General features: G+C 34.4%; 2 protein-coding genes across 9 annotated transcripts; one reads left to right on the plus strand and one right to left on the minus strand.

The window, feature by feature from the left end:
• Nucleotides 1–11,132: 11,132 nt before the first annotated feature.
• Nucleotides 11,133–12,627, plus strand: LOC133795349 (uncharacterized). The gene is made up of 2 exons (XM_062232801.1): nt 11,133–11,231; nt 12,214–12,627. The coding sequence occupies exons 1-2, from the start codon at nt 11,133–11,135 to the stop codon at nt 12,625–12,627; spliced, it is 513 nt and encodes a 170-aa protein (XP_062088785.1).
• Nucleotides 12,628–14,387: 1,760 nt separating this feature from the next.
• LOC133797066 (protein NLP5-like) lies at nt 14,388–20,678 on the minus strand. 8 transcript variants are annotated; one of them, XM_062234850.1, is made up of 7 exons: nt 20,659–20,678; nt 19,522–19,649; nt 19,294–19,417; nt 17,292–18,376; nt 16,938–16,985; nt 15,937–16,846; nt 14,388–15,681 (listed from the first exon to the last, which is right to left on the minus strand). In XM_062234850.1, the coding sequence occupies exons 4-7, from the start codon at nt 18,180–18,182 to the stop codon at nt 14,756–14,758; spliced, it is 2,775 nt and encodes a 924-aa protein (XP_062090834.1). In that variant the 5' UTR covers nt 18,183–18,376; nt 19,294–19,417; nt 19,522–19,649; nt 20,659–20,678; the 3' UTR covers nt 14,388–14,755. The 8 variants fall into 8 exon arrangements, with proteins under 8 accessions (XP_062090834.1, XP_062090830.1, XP_062090832.1 ...); XM_062234846.1 differs by lacking the exon at nt 20,659–20,678 and adding an exon at nt 20,503–20,652; XM_062234848.1 differs by lacking the exon at nt 20,659–20,678 and adding an exon at nt 20,285–20,432.
• Nucleotides 20,679–22,141: the final 1,463 nt, after the last annotated feature.

Consider the following 22,141-nt stretch of genomic DNA (forward strand, 5'->3'; position numbering starts at 1 on the left):
TATATGTTAATATAAAAATTAAAAAATAAATCTTAAACAAAGTTTTTTCTTCTTTGTCCTCCTCTTAAAGTAAAATTTTTATTTATTTATTTAAGTCTTTCGTTCACCTCTTTAATTATAAGTTTTTTCTTTGTTTTAGTATTTATTTTAAATGTTCATTCTAAAATAGTTTTAATTAAATTGTAAAAGAAAAAGTAAAAAATAGTTATTTGTTGATAATTAAAAATATTTATTTATTAAGGATTTAATTATTATTATTAAGAAAAAACATATATATTTTGTTTATAAAAGGGGTATAATTTGGTAGTGGTCAAAGTTTGGGGGGCAAAATTGATAATTATTCTACACATGACACTGCCATATCAACAAACAATATGCTACATCATCAATCTGTTAGCCACATAGGACGAAATCTAACAAAAGTCTCATATTTTAGTAACGTGCATAGTTCGGGGGAATTTTAAACATCGTGAATCATTCAGGGGGTACTATCATACAATGATCATAGTTCGGGGGGCAAAAATGTTATTTATTCTTTAAAATTTTATATTAAAATATTTAAATTATTCTATCAATTATATTTTCAAAACTATAACAAAAAAATATTTGTGTGCTTAAATTTATTATTTTCTTTCTTTTATTAATTATTTATTTTGTCATTTAACGTATTTTGTTTATTCTAACATATATATATATATAATAGTGAAATAAGACATAAATATACATATTTTCTTATTTTGCCGATAAGAAATTACTTGTATTAATTGCGCTAGCCATTAATTAATTAATATATGTTTATGTATAACTTTTTGTTGACTTTCAAATTTTTAAAATTATATAATTAAAATTTGATCAAATAAACTTTTTTAAATTCATAGTTTTAATTGAGAATTTTTTAATATTTTATTATATTGAAATACATACGTATTTTTTCTGAAAGAAAATTAGAAAAAAATATATTTAATTTTAAAACTAGAATGCACCATATATTTATGAGTAATTGACATCAAAACCCCGTTTACATTTTCTTACACTTAATCCTCATTCTTATTTTTGGTGGTAAAACATCTCAAACCACCATTCTGTTAGCAAATTCATTGTTTGTTGGTTCAATATCGCTATCTGCGAGCAAGTAGCCACATGTCCATCTAAATTAATGTCACGTCATAAACTTTTGATTATTTTAAATTAGAAAATGAATAAAGATATTTAAATTAACTAAAAATAATAAAGGAATCTTTTCAATTTAAAACAAAATAATTAAAATAAAATATTATTTAAAAATACATCCAAAACTTTAAAATTATAATTTGAAAAAAAAAATTAAAACTTCAATGAAAAATCCTAATTTTTTTTCTCATCGAACTTTTTCTTCTTCTCATCCATGATTATTCTCAAAATAAAAATTCGATTCATCAAACTAATTTTTTTGTTGCAAAAAATATATATAAACTAATTTTTAAAAGTGTTCTTCTAACTCTTTAAATCTTGATTCAAAACCTAAATCCATAAACAAAATTTACAATAAATCCTAATAATAACTCTAAAATCCATTAACAAAAACAAGCAGTGAACAAAACCTGGAATTAAATGAAACAAAATTGTTCTTGAGTACAATTTTGAAATCCCATATTCAAGCACTACCCATATTCGTCAAAAACTGTAATAACCAAGGTTATTATTTTTCTTATAAGCTCCTTAAATATGACATTATGTTAAGTTTTATTAGTTTATAATTATGACTTGAGTGGTGGAAATTAAAACATTGCTTTAGATTTAATTATTTATTTTAAGGTATGATCTTATGACTTAGAAATAATTATAATTATTATAGCTAGACCGTATAAGATTTTAGTGTATGATTAGATTAGAGAGTTTTAAGCCTTTATTAAAGAATAATGTACACATGTTTAATGGTAGCTTAAGAAGTATACATGTGTGCCTAAAAATAAGTCACAAAATTTGAATTTTAAAGTGTATAGCCGAAATTCCCTATAGTTTTAGTAGGTGGAATTTTGTGAATTAATTTAATTCAGTATTATAGCTAAATTGAAGAACCAAGTGTAGTCTTAGTTAGTCATAGGCGTGTAACACATAAGTAGGAAGGGTTTTTGACTCATTTTGAATTTTACAAGACACGTGTCACACTAAGCTTGAATCAAGTTACCAAGTAGAAGATTGGTTGAACCATTTGGAAAATATTTGAATTGTAAATGTATAGTTATGGGCGTGTAGGCTATATAGGAGGATAAGTTGGGACTTTGACTCATGTTTGAATCAAGAGGCTATGTGGCATGTTGAGAGAGTTTGAAGCACATTGAATGAGCAATATAGGGCTGGCCGAAACTACCTGATAGAAGAATGAGTTTGAATTTTGAAAACTAGTTGAACCGGTGACAATCAAGGAAAAAGGTTAAGGTATAGAGCTTATAAATAGTCATTACCATCTCACTTTTTCAAACGCAAATAGCTCTCAAGCCTCTCTCATTTTTGAAATTCTATAGTCCCCAAAAGCTCTATTCTTTTTTCCCACAAACACCTTATAGCAGAAATCTTACAACATTTATAAGTGCTCGGGAAATCTATTTTCTTATTAAACCTCAAAAACTTGAGTCAACATAAACCCTACATATCCAAAATACTAAGCCCTTTTAAACCACTTTATATCTGAAAATATCCCAAGTATTAAAGCTCGTGGTGTCGTGCTGGAGAAAGGCTTTATAGAAGGCTCGAGATTTCGATCTTTTGATTCTAGGGTGAAGGTGCGATTTTATGAGGTTTAAAATTCTTGGGAGTATAGTTTTATTGTAAGTTTCTAAATTTAATTCTTTTATGTTATATATAAGGTTTTGGGCGATTCTCTATAGTAAAAGCAATCTCTTTTTTTTTCTTATTCCATACTCAAGGTAATGAAAATTGGGTAGTTTAGTTTATGAAATATTAAGTGATTTGTATGATCCTAACATTTCAGGTACAAAAAGAGATAAGTGTGGTTGGACCTAAAGTGTTCAGAAATGTATTGTAATACCCCAAAATTCCTAATAAGGTTTAGGATCTTGATTAGGAGGCCGGGAGGACCATAATTGATTTATTATGATATTAAATGGTTATATGCATGTTTATGTGAATTATATTATTATATGATAATAAATGCATGCATATGGGTGTATTTATAATTATAAGGGCGTTTTGGTAATTTGGCCCGTTGAGGGCGTAATTGTGTATTTTCGTGCATGTGGGTGAGTTATGAATGGTACCACATTATATGTGGATTTGTTCGAGCCTTTCGGCATGAGACGATCATGAAATGTAAGTGTTCGGTCTGGTCATAACAGGTTTAAGTTCGGGGCTCGGGGTGATATTAATGATTAGAGCATTACCGGGAATTAAAGGGTAATGGAATATAATTTATTGGTGTTGGAGAATATTGAGAATAGCGGGAATTTGAGGGTGTTAATTATGTTTAACGAAATAGGTGCGAAAGGTCAGTTTTGTCCTTGGTGGCTGTTAAGGTTTTATTTTTGACCTAAGGGCATTTAGTTCTTTTCACCCTTAGAGATTGATATAAGCCATTAAGGCTGTAGAAAGAAGTAGAAAAACAGAGCATAAGTGATTAGTGCTCAAAAATGCAAATTTATTAGTTTTAAAGTGTAAAATAAATTAAGTTTTAATTAATATTTTCATGAATTTATTGTAATATATTTTATAATTGAAAATATTAATTTTAATTTAATTTATGTTTAATTTTCAGGAAATAAATTGCATCTGGACACTAATAAAAATGGAGAATAGAAAAATAGTTAAAACTGAAAAAGAAAATGAAGAAAGTGGTATTTTTGAAGAAATGAAGCTCAGGCCCGTTGGCCCAAGCCCAACAACCCAAGCTGCACAGCCAGGTGTCACCGTCTGCATTGCGCCACGTGTCCCAGCATACACATATTTCACCTCCCATGCATTGACCAAATTCATTTGACCCACATTTCACTCCTTCAGCAAAGCTTCCAACGTCACATTTCACTCCTTCAGCAAAGCTTCCAATGTCCCATGCATTGGTCCAAATGCATATGAAAGCCCAAATGTCCAATTGCATATGAAAGCCCAAATGCCCAAATGCATATCAAAACCCAACGACCCAGTCAAGGCCCAAGGCATTTTCTTCAGCCAAGGCTGCCTATGTGGCACTCTCTCATTGGTTGAAAATGGGTCAAAACCCTCTTGTGTCACCAACCATGTTTTGTGGGTATTGGGCTTTGTAAATTGCTATTTTGAGCTTTATAGATTATGTTTTTGTGGTATTTTAGAAAAAGAGCATTTTGACTATACACAAAAATAGCTAGGGTAATATTAATAATAAGATTTGATTTTTCAAAATCATATTTTATTATTAATATTTCAGATTTATTTTGTAAACCCCATTTTGTTGTTTAATTTCTTTTTAGTCCATTTCCCCATCTATAAATAGGGACACTTTCTTCACATTTGGAATGTAATTTTAGAGTAGAGAAACTATAGCAAAATTTCCACTCACTTTCTTCTCATATTTTCTTCTTAGAATTTTGTGAGAATCATGAGCATAATGGCCTAATCTTCCTAGGAAGGTTAGGGATGATTCCATATGCAAGTGATGTTATTTTGCTACTTTGATTTACTATGTTCTTAATGTAGTATATTTGAGTTATTTATGTTCTTTCATCTCTATCTTTATTTTGCTATCTTTATTTACTTATGCTAATAGTATATAGGATTAGTCATGCTCTTTCTATGTGCTTCTAATTAGTAAAAGTAATATTGATACATAATTTTATGTCTAATATTCTATTACATTATTGCCCTTGGGTATTTTGTCATTTTTAGATTTTTCATAAGATTAACATTGTGCTTTTAAAGTAAAGAACTTTATAACTCAAATGAACTTTTGTTAGAAAAACTATGGACTTTAATGTTAGATTTTCCAAGTAAATGTTGGGATGTGAACTATTTACTTGTGTATTTTTAAATCAAGTAACCAAGTAACTAAGCAAGCATATGGATGATTCTTGAAACCTTTCCATTTCTCAAACTCTTGATTACATCTTACATTTATCTCACCTATCTCACTTTATCATTTCATCAAAAAAATACAATATCAAAATCTCAAACCTCTTTCCATTTACAATTTTATTTATTTCTTGTTACTAACTTTTTGTGTTATTTTCTACTAATCTTTTGATTTAGGTTACTTCCTTGTGGATCGACCGCCCGATTATACTACAACCACCGCTTAGTGGTTGTCACATTTTGGGCGTTAAACAATAAGCTCAAAGCTTCTCCCGTACCTTTTCCTCCTTCATTTTCCTTTGGATTTTCAAGCCCTTTTTGAGGAACCAAGCTAGGGAACCAAGCTTTGCCAAGTTAGGGTTGTGTTCTACCATTGAAGAAGGTGTGTTGCTGAGATTAAGGTAAATTTCTAGCCATAAAAAAAACATTAGTAATTGCTCTGTTTTTCCATTTGAGTTCCAGCTGGTTTGTGAGTTGGAAAGTTGAGTTTCAATGGTAGTTTTGGCTAGGGTTTTGGGGGTTGTGATGCTTGGGGCATATGAGGATGGTTTTTGGGTTCATTTGGGACTTAATTTGATGTTTGGAAGCTTTTGGTTTGGGTTGGAAATGGTAGAATCGAAGGAAGAGATTTCTGGGCTGTTGCTGGCTGAAGGTAGCGCTATAGCGCCCAGTATAGGGTGCTACCTGCAGAGGAGGTTGGGCAGTTTTGGTTCTGTCTTGAGCGCTGGGGCGCTAGGAGGGTAGCGCTGTAGCGCTACCTTGTTTCTTCAAAACCCCGTTTTGAGTGTTTTTAAGGGTTTTTGGCTCGGGGTTTCAATCCTTAAGGCCCAGGATCGAATCTACTCACCGTGTGGGCATGTTTCGAGGTCCCGAGAGTGGGGTTTAGATCAAGACCCTATCTTTGTTAATTTTCATTAATTAGAGGTTAAATTTGGTTATGACCAGGTGACCGCTAAAGGATTAAAGGATCGATCGTTCTCAAGGGTTGTTCTTGTTCTAATTCTCGCTCGAACCAGAGGTAAGAAAACTGCACCCCATATGTGACATGCATGGCTATTCTTGATGCATGTTGGATGTTGAAATGTGATGTATGTGATGCACGAGAAACACGTGATTAGGGCATGCTATGAATGTTGAATATGAGATTGATCAGAGCTTGAGTCTCTGTGTTTGTGCATGATCATGATTATGCTAGCAACTGTTAAGTAAGCATGCTGAATGCCCTACTCTACGATATTTGACATACGATACATCTACTGATAGCAATGCTTACTTGTGCATGGTACTGACTAATTAGTCAGAATTGGCAAAGGTGTCAGTGTCAACTGTGAAGCTGTGACTCATTAGTCAAGTTCGGTAGTGGTACTGGGCATTGGTCACATAGTGCTGACTCATAAGTCAGGAAGGCCTTAGCGTGTTCAACGCAAGCCAATAAAAGATTAGATCTAATCAACATCTGCATTGGATGACTCAAAAGAGCATTAATGCCAGACCGACCTCAAGTTCGATGAAAACTAAAAGCGCTTGTGTGACTTACCCATCAGTCACTCATCTGTTAAGCTAGTGACTTACCCAGCAGTCACCCATCTGTTTAAGCTAGTTGTAACGCCCTACCTCCTTAGAGCCGTTACTAAGTGAGTTTTAAACATGCATTTAACTCGCTAATCGAGGTTTTTAGGTCAAAAGTGTAATTAAATCATAAACAGTGAAATCAACTTTGAAAATAATTCTATTTACTACAAATCGTTGAGTGTTTGACACTTGGGATCCCAAGATACTGTTTAGAAATATTTACAACATATAGTACACAAGTTTGAGTCGACTAGACGACAAAATCTAAGTTTTAGTACAACCATCTCCCAAAACCACTGGCCATGGCAGCCAGGCAGGCCAAACATGTACACGCCGCTTCACGCTCTCCATACTCATGGTTGGTTGACTTTCCTCTTGCCCTTACCTGCACCACAGAGCACCCGTGAGCCGAAGCCCAGCAAGAAAACCCTCACAAGCAGATAACATATGCACAACAAACACTTAGCATATAATCAGGCCACCAACAGGCTAAACACATACGGCCATGCCGTCCCAGGTGCTTTACCAGGCCCTGGGTTCACGGTCCACACCATGAGGATATCCCAGGTATCCTTTAGGGTCTCACCCTGGAAACTCGCACTCCACGTGCTCAATGCTGCTCCCAGCCCCTTGCCGTACTCGGCCTTGCACTCAACGTGTCGAACGCCGTTCCCGGCCCCTGCCGACCTCGGCCTGCGCCGTTTCCGGCTCTCGCCGAACATTCACATAATCGTATTCATAGCATAACAAACATATACTGAATACTAACAAATTCAATCAAAGGGCTACGCCCTGCAATTCAAACATATTGGGCTCAGCCCTGCATATAAGCTCTGTGGGAACAGTGGTTTTCTTACCTGTGTCCCAAGCTCCTTAAGCACCGAAGTCACAAGCACGGTCCTCTATCCTGAGCCTCTCCAACAAAACCTAGTCACAACATATATAAAACACTCTTTAATATTAACCAATCCAAAATCATTTCCCATGACCAATCCCGCACTCTCGAATTCCCCAAATTCCTAAAACAATTCATTGGAAACATCCCCCGAACCCCCGGAGCAAAAGCTCAAAATTGCAAAATTCCATGTTCTGAAAATAGCCTAGCGCCGCGGTGCTTCCCTAGAGGGCCGCAGCGCCCAGCAAGTCAGAGAGCATTCCCTTCCCAGAAACAGCCTCGCGCCGCGGCTCCCAAGAACAGGGCCGCGGCGCTCCTTCGCGAACCCAGAATTCTGGGTTTTCTCTTGCATTTTCCCCGAGCCAAAACACTCCCAAATCAATTCCAAAGCATACCTAAGTCCCAAATTCAATTAAAAACCCCACATAGACCATCTAACAACTCAGAAACATCAACAACAAGCCCAAACACACAATCAAATCCCCAATTCACAAATTGGCTTGAAACTTTATAAAACTTAAACTAACAAACCAGAAACTTGATTTACAGCAGCTAATACATAACAGAGATGCATAAAACCCTTACCTCAAGTAGAAATTCGCCCCTGAGCCTTCTCCAAGTCCAACTCCAAGCAAATCCCTCTTATTCCCAAACTGAATCTAAGCAAGCTTCATCCCCAAGAATCCACCAAACAACCACACATATCAGCTGTTAACCTTACTATTTCTCTGAAAAACTCAATCAAGATACTGAATAAGACTTACCTTTGAGCCTGGGTCAATCCCCCAATTCCTAGCCTTGAATCCCTTGAACTTTAACCTAAAATCCTTCAAGACCAGTCACCTTAGAGAGAAAGAAAGAAAGCATCGATAGAGAGAGAGACAGAGAGATTAGGTTCCCTTTTTGTTCTTCTATCTTCTTTTGCTAGCTGATTCTAGAGTCCGAGCTCCCAAATTGAGCTTATCCATCTGCCTAAAATGACCTCAATACCCTTCCATCTAGCCCATACTCTGGCTAATCCTCAAGGACAACTTAGACCTTTCCCAACTTCTTGCAAATATACAATTTTATCACTTAAGGTAGTTATCCTCACTGGTTACCAATGGTTACTCAAACCACTAAAATACCATTAACCAATACTTACAAATCCCCAACCTCAAGTTATAATGTTCCCAAAATACCTCTAGGCTCCTCCAGAGCCGGGTATTTGACCCCGTTGTGACTTTTAGCCTATTTAGCTCCCTAGGACCGTCTCAGAACGTGCATCACGAATATATCTTCGTTATATCAACAACATCACATATATTTCACATATATTACATTTATGCCCTCAACGGGCTAAAATTACCAGTTTGCCCCTAACAACCAAATGGCCCACAAGCATATTCATTTCACCTAAACATGCATTCTAACCACATATTCATTAAGTTCACATAAATTAATACAGTTTAACAATTATTGCCCTCCAGGCATACTAATCAAGGCTCCAAACCTTATTAGCAAATTCGGGTCGTTACACTAGTGACTTACCCAGCTGTCACTCATCTGTTTAAGCTAGTGACTTACCCAGCAGTCACTCATCTGTTTAAGCTAGTGACTACCCATCAGTCACTCATCTGTTAAGCTAGAGACTTACCCATCAGTCTCTCATCTGTTTAAATTAGTGACTTGCTTGTCAGTCACTCATTATGGTTTACTAGAACCTCAAAGTGATATTCACTCATCTGTTCAGAGCTATAAGCTCTGTATGATCAGTCTGATCATCATTTGCATGGCTTTGGGTGTTGAGCCCCGTAGTGACTTGTTTGTTGGTCACTCAGTAAGGTTTACCAGAACCTCTAGTGTTGAATCACTCATTTGATTAGGATTGACTTGATAGTCATCCAATTAGGAGGGCAGGATTTCTTATCCTCGATTCCCCAGCAATGTTTGAATTTATTGCATGCCTGAATAAGGCTATGTTTGCTAGGCATGCCAGATATAATTTGATATCATGATATGATTGTTCATGAGCATATTGAGTTTTCTTGCTGGGCTTCGGCTCACGGGTGCTATGTGGTGCAGGTAAAGACAAAAGAAAGTTGGACCATCCTTGAGTTGGAGAGCTCAGGTGACGATGTGTACATATGCAGCTGCTCGACCGCCACAGCCAAGGTTTGAAGGAGAGGAACTAGGGATAAACCCTGTTTTGCTGCTTAGATCGGCCAGTTGTATATATTTTCCTGTAATAGACCTTTAAATTATATTTTTGGGATCCCAACGTATACAGTAAACGTTCTAGTGAAACGTTATATCTTAACCAAAAATTTTAATCTCTAAACCGCTAATCATACTTAGTTACACGATTTTGGCCAAATGACTCGATTAGCGAGTTCAGCACTATTTGCAAGGCACACCGTAACTGTCCCTGGAGATTAGGGCATTACATGTATGATGGACCTAAGTTGATGTCTGGTAAGCACGACTTCCAAACTTGTATGGTGGACCTAAGTTGATGTCCGAGGCTTAATTGTCACCCATGTATAAGCACTTATCTTTTTCTTATACTTGTCTTGTTATTATGACCTATGATTATGACCTAGAATATATTATGATCTTGTATAATTAGTATAAATTAGCGTTGTTATGAACTTATGGTATGTTTGTTATGACTATGTGGTTATATGATTGCTTGTTTGTATTTTCCTTACTGAGCTTAGAAGCTCACTCCTTATGATGTTATTGTGCAGATAATTGAGATTAGAATGGCTGGTGGTGAGTGGGACCTAAGAGCTTAGTGATGTATTCGTGGGGACCAAATAGTTGAGGAATGATCAACGGGCCTATGATTTTATTTACAAAGTCTTTTCTTTTAAGTATCTTTATTTTTATTGAAATGTTGTTTATTACATTTTGTTAAAGACTTTATATTATTTTTGTAAAAAATATGGGACCCTTTGCTTATTATGATTTTCTTAAATAAATAATCAATATTTATGTTTATGATCCAAACGCTATGTTCTCGATAATATTATGATAAATTTGGGAGTTATAGAAACACACAATAGGCGGTAGAGGTATTATATGGAGCACTCCTTCCTCTGTCCCAAGTTTTAATCTGATAAAAAAATTAAAATCAAAACCCCAATCATAGAAATCCAAAAGACCAGATCTGGTTTATGCTCTTTCCTCTGTCGTCTTCGTGCATGAAGCCTCTTTTTCTGACCTCCAACCTAGATCTCCGACATTTGCTACCCATCGTTCTACAAGGTTGACGAGATTACCCTTCGTTCTTCCAATTGCAGGCTACCTACGATCTAGTTCACAACCCATCGTCCTTCCTGTTGCAGGCCGCCTTCGATCAAGTTCGCAACCCGTCATTCTTCCCGTTGCAGGCCACCTCCGACCAATTATGCTAGAAGAAGAAGAAGAAGAAGAGAAACGAGAAAGAAAGATAAAGAGAAAAAAGAGAAGTTTTTTTTTTTTTAAAATTTAAGTTCTATCTTTTAGTTTTTTTGATGTATTTTTAAATATATATTGATTAATCTATTTTAAATAGCTTTTTTAATTCATTTTTTTATTTAAAATAATTAAAACTTTATGATGTGGCATTAATTTAGATGGCCACGTGGTTATTTGCTGGCATATAATGAAGATGAACTCACAGAACAGTGGATTTGCTAATAGAATGGTGGTTTGTGAGGTTTTACCACCAAAAATAGAGAATGAGGGGTTAGTGCCAGAAAAGGTAAACTATATGGGGGTTTGTCGCCAATTACTCTATCTTTATATATAAAAAGTGTGTTTCTAATGGATTATTGGTTTAACAATTTTTTTATTTTTTATAAATAAAATTATCTTATTTTTTATTTTTATAAAATTATAAACAATGTTTTGGTTTAATTATTTTTAATATATTTATCTCATTCTTTTCTAATATATGGCATTGTTTATGTATTTAAAATTTATATAACAATTAAAAACATAATAAAAACAAACTAATACATTTTCTAAATAAAACTAAGTACACGTGCATTTGCATATTGCTTTTACCTAGTATATATGTATATAAAAACTATTTGGTACTGATTAAAATAATCATTACCGAGTTACTAAACTTATTATAGAAACTTTTTTTTTTAATTTTTATATGTATGCATAAAGAATATAAATTGTTTTATATAAAATTTATGAAAATAATATATTTTATATTAAAAGATAGGGAGCACCTCTAGTTTACACATGTGTGGAAGTTATAACTTTATTTTTTTTACATGACAGTGTTCATTGAAGTTAGACTAGACATTCTGGACGTTTTTTGAGAAATTGAGAGTGATTTTGTTTGCCGAAATATAGCTCGAAAATAGTCGGGATAAAATATTACGCTCGTGATGAAAATTGAAGTATGGACTCAATTTTTTATATTTATGAATTTAAAAAAAAAACATGCAAGATACTTACTATAACTACAATAAACACTGTCACGTAAAAAAATTGAGATTATAAATTCCACACGTGTGTAAACTAGAGAGTGTGATACACTACCGCATAAAAAAAGTACGTAGCCATCTCCTGAAAAATATATTAATATAATGTATAATATTAAAGAAGGGTACGTTCTCCTTTGCTCATCTCATTCGAAAGTCCATTGGAGAATGGAGGTGTGGAATAGACTTGCCATTCCGAAGCATAGATTCATTCTATGGCTTTCGGTCCTTGATTGATTACAGGTGAAAGAGAGGCTTCACAGGTTCAAGATAGCCCAGGATGACCAATGTGTAATGTGTGGAATGAGTAAGGAAACTAGAGATCATTTATTCTTTGATTGTCATTTAAGTAATCTCAGTTTTCTCCGCATAAAAGATTGGCTAGACTGGAAGGTGTCTACAACAACAATTCCAAAATTGTTAAGATGGATTGCTAGAGCAAAACTCTCTCCTTTTAGGAAACAGGTTCTGGCAGCAGCTCTTGCAGCTACAGTATATCAGATCTGGCATTGCCGGAATGTTGCAATATGGAATCAGAGGGTTTGTACGGTGATGGTTCTCACAAAAAGAATACAAAGTGATGTGAAAAATAGAATACAAGGTGTTATGCCAAAGAAAGTAAAATTGATAGACAGAGAATGGTTTGAAAACTTGTAATTGATATCTTCAGGCCTAACTTTGGTGCTGTTTAGCTTGTACTTTGTTTGTTTGTTGAGCAATGCACGGATCTGATTTACCCAAAAAAAAAAAAGTATAATATTAATTAATTATAAGAATTTTATTTTTAATCTTAATTAGGTTTATATGAATATATTTTTTATACAGTCGGAATTGACCCTTGCTTCCTCCCCACACACTCACGCACCCAACCATCCCACACACGGGGTGGCTTATGTTTATATGGATATGATTTCTTATATATAAATATATATATATATATATTAAAAATGAGGATTTAAAAAATGAAGTGACTTAAATAAAATATTTATTGTTCAAAACATTCAGGTTATTATAATTTTAAAAATTTAACTTCTTGAAATAGAGAATAATCTGAGAAAAGTAATTATAATTTTAAGACAAAAAGTGAATGAATAATTAATAATTTTAAATATTAAATTATAATTATGTATGGTATTAGTTTTTATTTTTATATATTCAAATAACTAATCTGATTATTAAATTAAATTATGATATAATAATTAAAATCATTACATATAGTAATTTTTTTCAATCACTACCATACAAAGACAAGTATAAAAAAGATGTGTTTTGACTCTCATAGAGCACTCTCAATAGATGTTCTACTCCATTGTTTAAAATATCTCCCCAAAACACATATAATTCTATTTTACCTCTAAGTTTTACATTATACCATACATCAGCTTCTCTATATATTTCTCTACATCATTTAAATTTTATATCTTTAAACATATTTTATTAATTAAAGTAAAATAAAATAATTGAAAAAGAAAAAAAATATATATATACTAAAGGGGAGAGAAAGCTAATAAAAAAAAATAATATTAAAATATTATATAAATTATATGTAAATATGGATTAATTGGAGTTTTTGCATAGTTATTATAAATAAATATAAAAGAGCTGATGGAAGATGTTTTTGTGAGTTTTAGCTAAATATTATAGAGAAAGTGTATTACAAAATACACCACCAAAACATTTTTTTTTTAATTTACCTCAAACTTTTACATTATATCATACATTAGCTTCTCTATTTTTTCTCTACATCATTTAAATATTATATTTTTTAAAAATATTTTATTCATTTTAAGAAATAAAATAATTAAATATAATAGTATCACACTCATATATATACAAAAGTTTATAAAAAAATAATAAAATATTTATAGCTGATGAATAGTGTTTCACTACATATAAAGAAATATTATTCATTTAGGTAAAAAAATATAACTTTACATCACTTATTGGAAGACTATATAACAATTTTTTCTTTATATTATAAAGAATTAGACATTTTACCTTATCCATTGGGAGTGCTCTTAGGACATCTCCAGTGGTGACAATCTATTTTGTTGAAAAAGTTTTAATATATTATTTTCTCTCTCATCTAGGTAATTGGAAATGCTTTTATAAAAAAAAGGCAACATAACCACTTTTCGAAAACTTTTGTGGACAACTTTATGACATAAGGACCCACATATTATTCATTACAACTACATTGGAGACGCTCTTAGGTTGTATACATAATTTATTTTTAAATTAAAAAAAATGCAAAGGGTAAAAGTCTTCTCAAAATTTCATCCTTCTTTTCAGTTATAAAAAATAATCAAAATATTAGAGTTACCAATATAACCCTAACCCAAGTGAAGATCAACAGACTCTCTCCAATCTCCACTTGGATCAGTCTATTTCATTCATCACATTACGTAACAAAATAATTATTGAAAAATAAAAGCTATGTCCATTTAAGCTTATCAACAATTCTAAAAAACTTACAAACAACAAATTTTGGCTTTCCTCTAAATGTTCAAGAACTTGAACATTATCGAACATTATTCTAGTAAAATACAGAGGCTACTGTATAAACAATCTATTGGGGAATTCAAAAAGCAAAAAAAGGGTGAAAAATTCTAAAGTAGCAAATCAAATATTTAAAAAAGGAAAGGTGAGGTGAGGTGAGGTGAGGTGCAAACTAATTCCCACACACTGTGATTCCAAATCCCCAAAAGTTCGTTCACACCTTCATCATTTCTGTTGTGCCACGTGGACCATAGAAACAACTTACCAAATATAGTTCTGCCACGTGTCATAAAGGGTCATTGCCACCTATGAAACCCCGGGAGAGTTGTAGAGAGAGCTTAATGGTGGAGTTTTGAGAAGCTGGCCAGACCTCAAAGCACTCCTCCAAGTCCGCATCACAAGTTAACAAGACCCACTCGGAGTCATCATCCAAGTACTTGAGAGTAAATGTTGCCATGTCTTGTATACCAAATCTTCTCCCAACTTCTTGCTGTAAATCCATGAAACCCCAGTTGCTGGGTATGCGGAAACGTGTTTTTTCCTCTCCATAAGTCACTTTTACTCTCTGAAGCTCCCCTTCTTGTTGAGGTAACCGGCGCTCATTTTTCAGCGAGCTTGGAGGAAAACCACTCTTCAAGCTCTTGCGGTGCTCCATAAGAGAGATATGGCTTTGAGATCTTGGCAGTTGCTTGTTGACTACTTCATGACATGCATTCAGCTCTGCTTCGCTCCTGACTCTCTTCAGAACCACGTCGTCACCAGAGTTTTCCCCACCGTTTGCATCTTCGCTGGAAGTAACCATGTTGCTCCACGTTTGGGGATGCTGCTGTGACCTGCTGGAACAGCATTGGCTGGAGCTCGAACTCTGGCTGTAGGTTGATGAAGATTTTGATGTGGCAGCAGCAGCCGTAGTGGTGGCTTGTGCGCTAAACATCCCGCCACTGCCTTCTCCAGGCTGCTGCAGGCTTGAAGGCGTTGGGTGGTCGTTTGCCTTTGAAGTTGAAAACGGGCTGGTGCCTGAAACGTTTGGAGAGGCTAGCTCGGGGAAGTTGGAGTAGAACGAATCGATTTGGAAAGCACCAGAGGCACCTTGGACTGAATCAATTACTAGTTGTAACTTCTGCAGGGAGTGGCCAACCTTCTTGATTTTCCGAGAAGGCCAACGCTTTATCCCATGTTGTCGGCATATTCTCTTCAATGTTGTTGAACATACTGAAAAAGGAAACGAAGTGGTTATGTAAAGAGGTCGAACAATGTTAAGGTCATCACTGGCTGGTTGCTCAACAGCAGCACGGTCTTCAGCATCTTTCAAGGAGTATATAGTAAAGAATTTGACATAATCCACAATCCACAATCCACATCACAATTAAGATGGCACGTATTTAGTAACTATATAAATGGTGAAAAGTTCACCAAAACCAATTGAAACATGGACTGACAACAGATGAACAACAAAATATTGTTTACCTCCAATACTCTTCGCAGCATCTTTAAGGCTACCAGCAAAATATTGTCGAAGCACTTGTAAGGTTATGGTTTTCTCTGCCTTAGTTCGTCTCCGTTCACCCGTTTTACCCCCACCCAAGCTTGAAAAAGTACCTTCACCAACAGTAGAACACTCCTCTACACACTCATCACTTGGTTTCAAGCTTGAATCTCTTTGATTTTGACTTAACTTTGAGTGTCTTCTATCTGAAATTTCCCTTGGCTTTTCCACTGGGAACAATGAGAGATCATTATCATTCTGTTGCACCTCTTGGAAACAAATTACTCTATCAGGTCTGTCATTGGAAGGTACCAACACTTCACTCACTTGAAAATCCCGTTCATCGTCTATCTCCTTGTCTGTGACAACTCTCAAGGTCCGGCAACATTGTTGGATGATTAAGGAGAGTGAAGTAAGCATCTTCTTTTGTTCTTCGGGGTCTATGCAATCTTTGGGCAAGAAGAATTCTAAGACAAAGTCAGCTGTACCAGTATGAGTGCTACGAAGGCGAATTGCCACAGCAGCATGCAACTCAAACATCATGGCATGGTGAGACAAAGGATACTCTGTCTTGGGATAGGAAGTTATGTCAGCTGAGAAGCATGGTTGATTTGTCATGAATGCTCCACCAACAACTCCTTGGCCTCTAAACAGGTGATGCTCGGAGCAAGCCTCGTGGAAACCCTGGACATGGGGATCAGCAACATAGCAAGCATGATCCACTGTTGAAACACACTGGACGTAGTTTTCATCAGAGTGGCGGCACCCCTCTTTAGCTTGGTAGATACATGGGACCCAAGTTTGAGCCAAGGGCAACCTATGTGTATCACAAGCAGATTTCAAGACCTGTTGAATCTCAGGTAATGCAGCTTGGTAGTACTTGTTGAATACCTGGAAAATATGTCTTACTTGTGAGCTTATAGAAAACAAGCGTTGGAATTTTGATAAATTACTTTTCTTTCAAGATAATTTAAATAGTTACCCTCACATTCTGAGTGCTCAAAACTTCAGAACTCTTAAGATTGACAGCCTGTAAATTCGCCCCAATTGGGAAGGGAAAGAAAAAAAAAAGAGAAATTGTTGTCAATAATCACCATAAATTCACAATTGGCATATGCATGACTTATCCTATCCAGGAAAGAAACCATGTGTGCTAAACTATTAAACAAGGATGTGAATTTAGTAGTTCATGTCACTCATTGTTTATCCTTTCTAAACAAAGTCAACAGTAATTTATACTACTATATAGTACAAAAATCAGCAGTTGCTGACAATTAAAAGAAACTAAAGGTGTGTGTGAGAGAAAGGCCTATTCCAGGGAGCAAAAACAACATACCTCAAGTGCCTTGCAAATACTTTCAAGCTCAGGACGATACTTGATTTTCTGAGTAGTCATGATAATCTCAACCACACCTAAGCAAATCCTACTACCTTGCTCAAAAATAGGAAGGGCAAGAGTCCCACGTACGTCAAATTGATGAGCATGCTTCAGCCGTGGATACTCGTCTTTTCTAAAGTATCGAACATCAGGCGTCCACTCTGGAACCTTACCAGAGAAGACCCTACCAGGCAATCCCATTATCGACCCCTTAGAATCCTCTTCAGCTGGAAAATGGAACTCTACAGAAATGTCTCTGTACTGTGCAAGCTTTGGACAGCTATCATCAAGGGCAAAAGGCAGATCTCTAGTTGTAAGAACACGCCTACCTTCTCTATCTACAGGAACCCATATTTGCACAAGGATATCTTTATCTCTGATAACATCTTTGATGTACATAAGTGCCCTGCATAATTTCTCTATTACACAAGATGAAGGACCTTCAGTTTCCTTGGCTCCAGTCCAACTCGTTCTTCTAATTTCATCATCATCAGTTATAAAAGCTTCTGAAACACCAGAATTATTGGCGACATTGTTTAGAGTCTGGGAAGGAGGCAAAGCACGGAAAATACTCGCTCCCAGAGTTTCGTTGAAAAGTAGTTTCTGCCTCTCTTCTTGATTATTCTTCTGAGATGGGTTTGCATTCAAGTCACCAGTAGTCTCCAAAGTAGGCCAGAATAAAGGATCGAAAAGGGGATTAGAACTAGGAGTCTGGTTAAGGTATTCAGATACATCTCTGGTTTCCAACCAGCATCCTTCTAAAAACAATTCATCCATGAAATCTAAATCCATCGGATACTCAGATTGAGCTCCCAACATGGTCGCTGGTGATAGAACGCCTTCTTCCATGGTGAGACTTTTGCAAAACCCTCCCACTTCCAGGATTCTGTCTCCCTGGAATTTTAGATATCAGGATCCAAAACTTCTTTCGGTGCGAGATACTTTATCAAAAAATAAGTTGTGCGAATGATTCCACTAATCAGTATCTAAAACCTAAAAACTGTAAAAAAATTGTAAACGGAATAATCTTTTGATTATCACACCTGACGAAAAAAATCACCAGAAATTTATCAGAAAATATTTATAGAAAGTAGCTTCACTGGAGTGAAAGGCTTAGAAGTGAGACACATTAGAGCATTTAGCAAAAAAATGTATGGATGTAAGATATTGATTTTCTCTTCACTTGTAAATATCCAAACATGTCAGCAAATACAGATTGGAGAACAGATGGGATGAGCAGAACTATAAACTGAAATGGTAACACCATAACAATATAAAAACAATCCGATGAAGTGTGAGACTGACCCCTAAACTTCCTATTCCAATCCTATTAAACTAAGAATTGTATGCATCCACCAAAAGACGAAGTGCATGCAGCAAAAGTTTTAGAACAACTCCACATTCATAATTACAGTGGTTTCAAAACATATCATCCTAACTTAACTTATTTCATCACACAGTTATCTCAAAATAAACAACGAATATGTATGTACTTGTCAAACTAAAATGTAAAAGTATTTCCAAAAGGGGTTCTTCATTTTATCACCCAGACTACTTTTTCAAAATGGACTTAGTACCATTAAATTCATAAAACTGCCCCCAGTTTCTGATCTCCACTCAAGGCCAATCCAATAGATATAAGTTCTTTCAGCAAAGTAGTTTATTCTCATAATGCTTAGAAAAGCAAAAAGACCTAGGCTTGAACTTAATAGAGATTGAAGTTAAAAGAACGAATGGACCGTGCTGTCAAAGAGTATATAACCGGTTCTAGATTAATAGAAGTTATCATCACACTACAAAAGTTTGAAAAAGAGGGTTCTGTTGTAAATGATTTCAACATGGTCAGGAATCTATATTTCCACAAGACTGTTCAGGTAGTCAGTCTCTAGAAAAGTAAGCTGACTATCAACATGGCAAGCCTATATCACCTTTATAATTTGATCCAATAATCAAGCCTCACCTTTGCCAGATTCAATAGCTACCGTGGCTTTCAACGGCACGCTGGCTTCATTAGGCAAAACCCAGAAAGAACCTTTTGGTTTTCAATTAGATTCTGAAATTCAGCTCCGGCAATAATCAGATTACTATAATTAAAATAAGAAGAGGGAGAAGCACCAGTTAGAAGTTTTGACGAAACTGAAAACAGAGAGGGGAAACAGGGGAAGGTTATGAACGACATTCTTCTTACCTGTCTAGATTAGATTCTGTTCCCTTAGAAGTCATAAAAGCAGGTCCCAAAACTCAAATTGACTTGAGCTATTTCACCCAAAATAGAAGAAGCTGTGGGAAGCGGTGCAGCTAACCAGTCTCCAAACCCTAGTTAATCCAAAAATGTCAACACCAAAAATATTGGTAAAAAAACTTGAAAGAAGTATTCCCCAGAAAAATAAACATCAACCAAAAGCTATCAAAATATCAAAAAGCTTAACAGTTGAGGTAAACAATGAAAGAACCTCAAGCAAAATAAATATTGTGGTGGAGATTCGGTTTCTCTTTTTCTTAAAAAAAAAACCTCAAATTAGAGAAACCATAGATCTCATGGAATATAATCCCATTAAGGAACCTCCTCCTACTGTCCATCAAAATAGCAATAAATTCTTGATGATGCAAAACCAAAGGGAAAGTTTTTTTTTCAGAAAATGAGAATAAAAAAACAACCCACTTCGCCCACCTTCAGATTCTTCGAACAAAGTCAGTCAAAACTCCAAATCTCTCTCTCTCTCTCTCCCTCTCTCACTCACTCTCTACCCTACATTTAATATGAAAGACTTACCCTTTAAAAGTATTGAGTTTCAGAAGACCATTTTTTTTTTCATTACAATAATAACAAACAACTGAAGTAAAAACTAGCACAAGCATCAGAGAGCTGATCTGTTTATGGCCCAGGATACCAAAACAATAACAGCCATAAATAAATAAAAATATATATATATAAAAATAAGAATACTCACTAGGTGAAGATTCTTGGAGATACCCAAGTGGGTGTATATATTTTCTTTTTAAGAAAAAATAAAAATACGTAGATATAATAAAATATATGTATAAGGTTTTCCCTGAAATACCCAAGAAAAGTGTCTGAGAAACCAGGAACACCAACAACAACAAACAATAGACATAGTTGATAAGAAAGTTATTGAGGTGGCTGTTCCCTCTTATGATATCGATGTACCTATATAGTTGGTTACTACAATTCCAAAGCTGTAATCTGGGCTTTCTCTGTTTAGACTCTTCTGATTCTTTTCTTTTTTTCCTCCTTTCTACAGTACCGTTCTATTCTTCTAATAATAATACTAATACCAAGAGTTGAAAGATTCTGCTATCCTACCTGTGGACCCTACTCCATCCCATCTCTTCTTGTAGTTCTCGTCCTTTTAAAGTCAACCACAGTTCGATCCAGGAAGCTAATTTTTTTTTTTTTTTTTTTTCTTATTTTGATGAAATGTTTCTTCTAAATTCTAATAATAGAAATGAGAAAAGTCTTGGAGTTATAAGTATACTTCCCAAAATAAAAAATATGGTTTCATTTCATTGGGTGCTGTGGCACTTGGGCTTTAGATCAGACTTTTACTCTGCCACGCCACCTTCTCTCTATTAGTAATAATCATCTTACTAAGTAAGTAGGCTTATTAGAATTTTTCCTCAAACAATTTACAATCCAAATTGTGTTCATGAATTTTTTAATTTACTAAAAGTTCAACTGAATTTCTTACGTTACTGAAATATAGAACTTCCATTTAATTTCGCTAACAGAATAGGGATATGATAGTTTGGTGGCCAATATAGTATTGTCATGTTAATGACTCGTTTATAATATAAATAATAAATATAATTTTTTTTCCTGAACTATTACTATTACTAAATTGTGCCCTCAAATTTTAAAATTTTTAAATTAAACAATCTTTTTAATATTAAAATTAAAAAAAAATTAATGGTGACAAAAAATTAGTTTGGGTATTGGCCATGCATATGAGCTCAAAGTTTGTTGGGTAGCGACATCGTCGACAGACTGGACTCATGTGAGTCATTGGCAACATTCAGCTTTGGTGTCTCTTATATTGTCTTAAGTTTTTATTTTATATAATATAATTTAATTTAGTTTAAATGAATTTTTAGTTTAATGCTTTTTATATATTTTTTTTAATATTTAAAATATTGTTCAAATTTTAAATTTTAAAATTTGAGGGACATAATTTAGTAATGGTAAAATTTTGGGAGGTAAAATTCTATCTATTTCTTAAATTATACACTTGGGGGAATTTTTAACAAGCTAAAAAATTCGGTTGGCACAATTTGGTAGTGGTAATAGTTAGGAGAAAAAAATACTAATAAGCCTAATAATTATTAATTAATAAATATCATTATTATTATGTTAATTAAGTGAACAAATAATTCGCTGTAACATTTAAATTAATCGTATAATCGCTGCCTACTGGCGCCAGGCTCGCCTATTGTGTTGAGTTTGTCTCCCTCTCTTTCCTTCTTTATAACTTAATTAATATCATTTCTTAATTTATTATACAAAAATAGTAATACTATATACGTAAATAAGATCTATAGGCTTTCACTACGCTTAAATCACAGTGTTAGTTGTCACCCTATCATTGCAATAAATATTATAAAAAAATAAATAATTAATTTTATACTTAGACTAGGCAATAAACTTGTGTGAATGAATGAGATTCATCTTCCCATGTAAGATATTTTTGCTTTGCATTCTCAGAGGTGATTATTTATTGGATCTCTTTCAAATCTAGATTTGGCGTTTGTTAAGATATTTAATTATTTGTTTCGTGATCACTCCAGGGATG

This window comes from Humulus lupulus, chromosome 8 (assembly GCF_963169125.1).
Source record: "Humulus lupulus chromosome 8, drHumLupu1.1, whole genome shotgun sequence".
NCBI lineage: Eukaryota > Viridiplantae > Streptophyta > Magnoliopsida > Rosales > Cannabaceae > Humulus > Humulus lupulus.

Bases quoted from the DNA above. Each gene is read 5' to 3' on its own strand.
- LOC133797066 (XM_062234850.1), bottom strand. From the start codon at position 18,182: ATGGAAGAAGGCGTTCTATCACCAGCGACCATGTTGGGAGCTCAATCT. The intron at 16,847-16,937 runs GTAACTATTTAA...CATATTTTCCAG, and splicing joins TGAGCACTCAGAATGTGAGG to GTATTCAACAAGTACTACCA. The intron at 15,682-15,936 runs GTAAACAATATT...TTCCTTTTTCAG, and splicing joins TGCTGCGAAGAGTATTGGAG to TATGTTCAACAACATTGAAG.
- LOC133795349 (XM_062232801.1), top strand. From the start codon at position 11,133: ATGAAGATGAACTCACAGAACAGTGGATTTGCTAATAGAATGGTGGTT. The intron at 11,232-12,213 runs GTAAACTATATG...GATTGATTACAG, and splicing joins AGGGGTTAGTGCCAGAAAAG to GTGAAAGAGAGGCTTCACAG.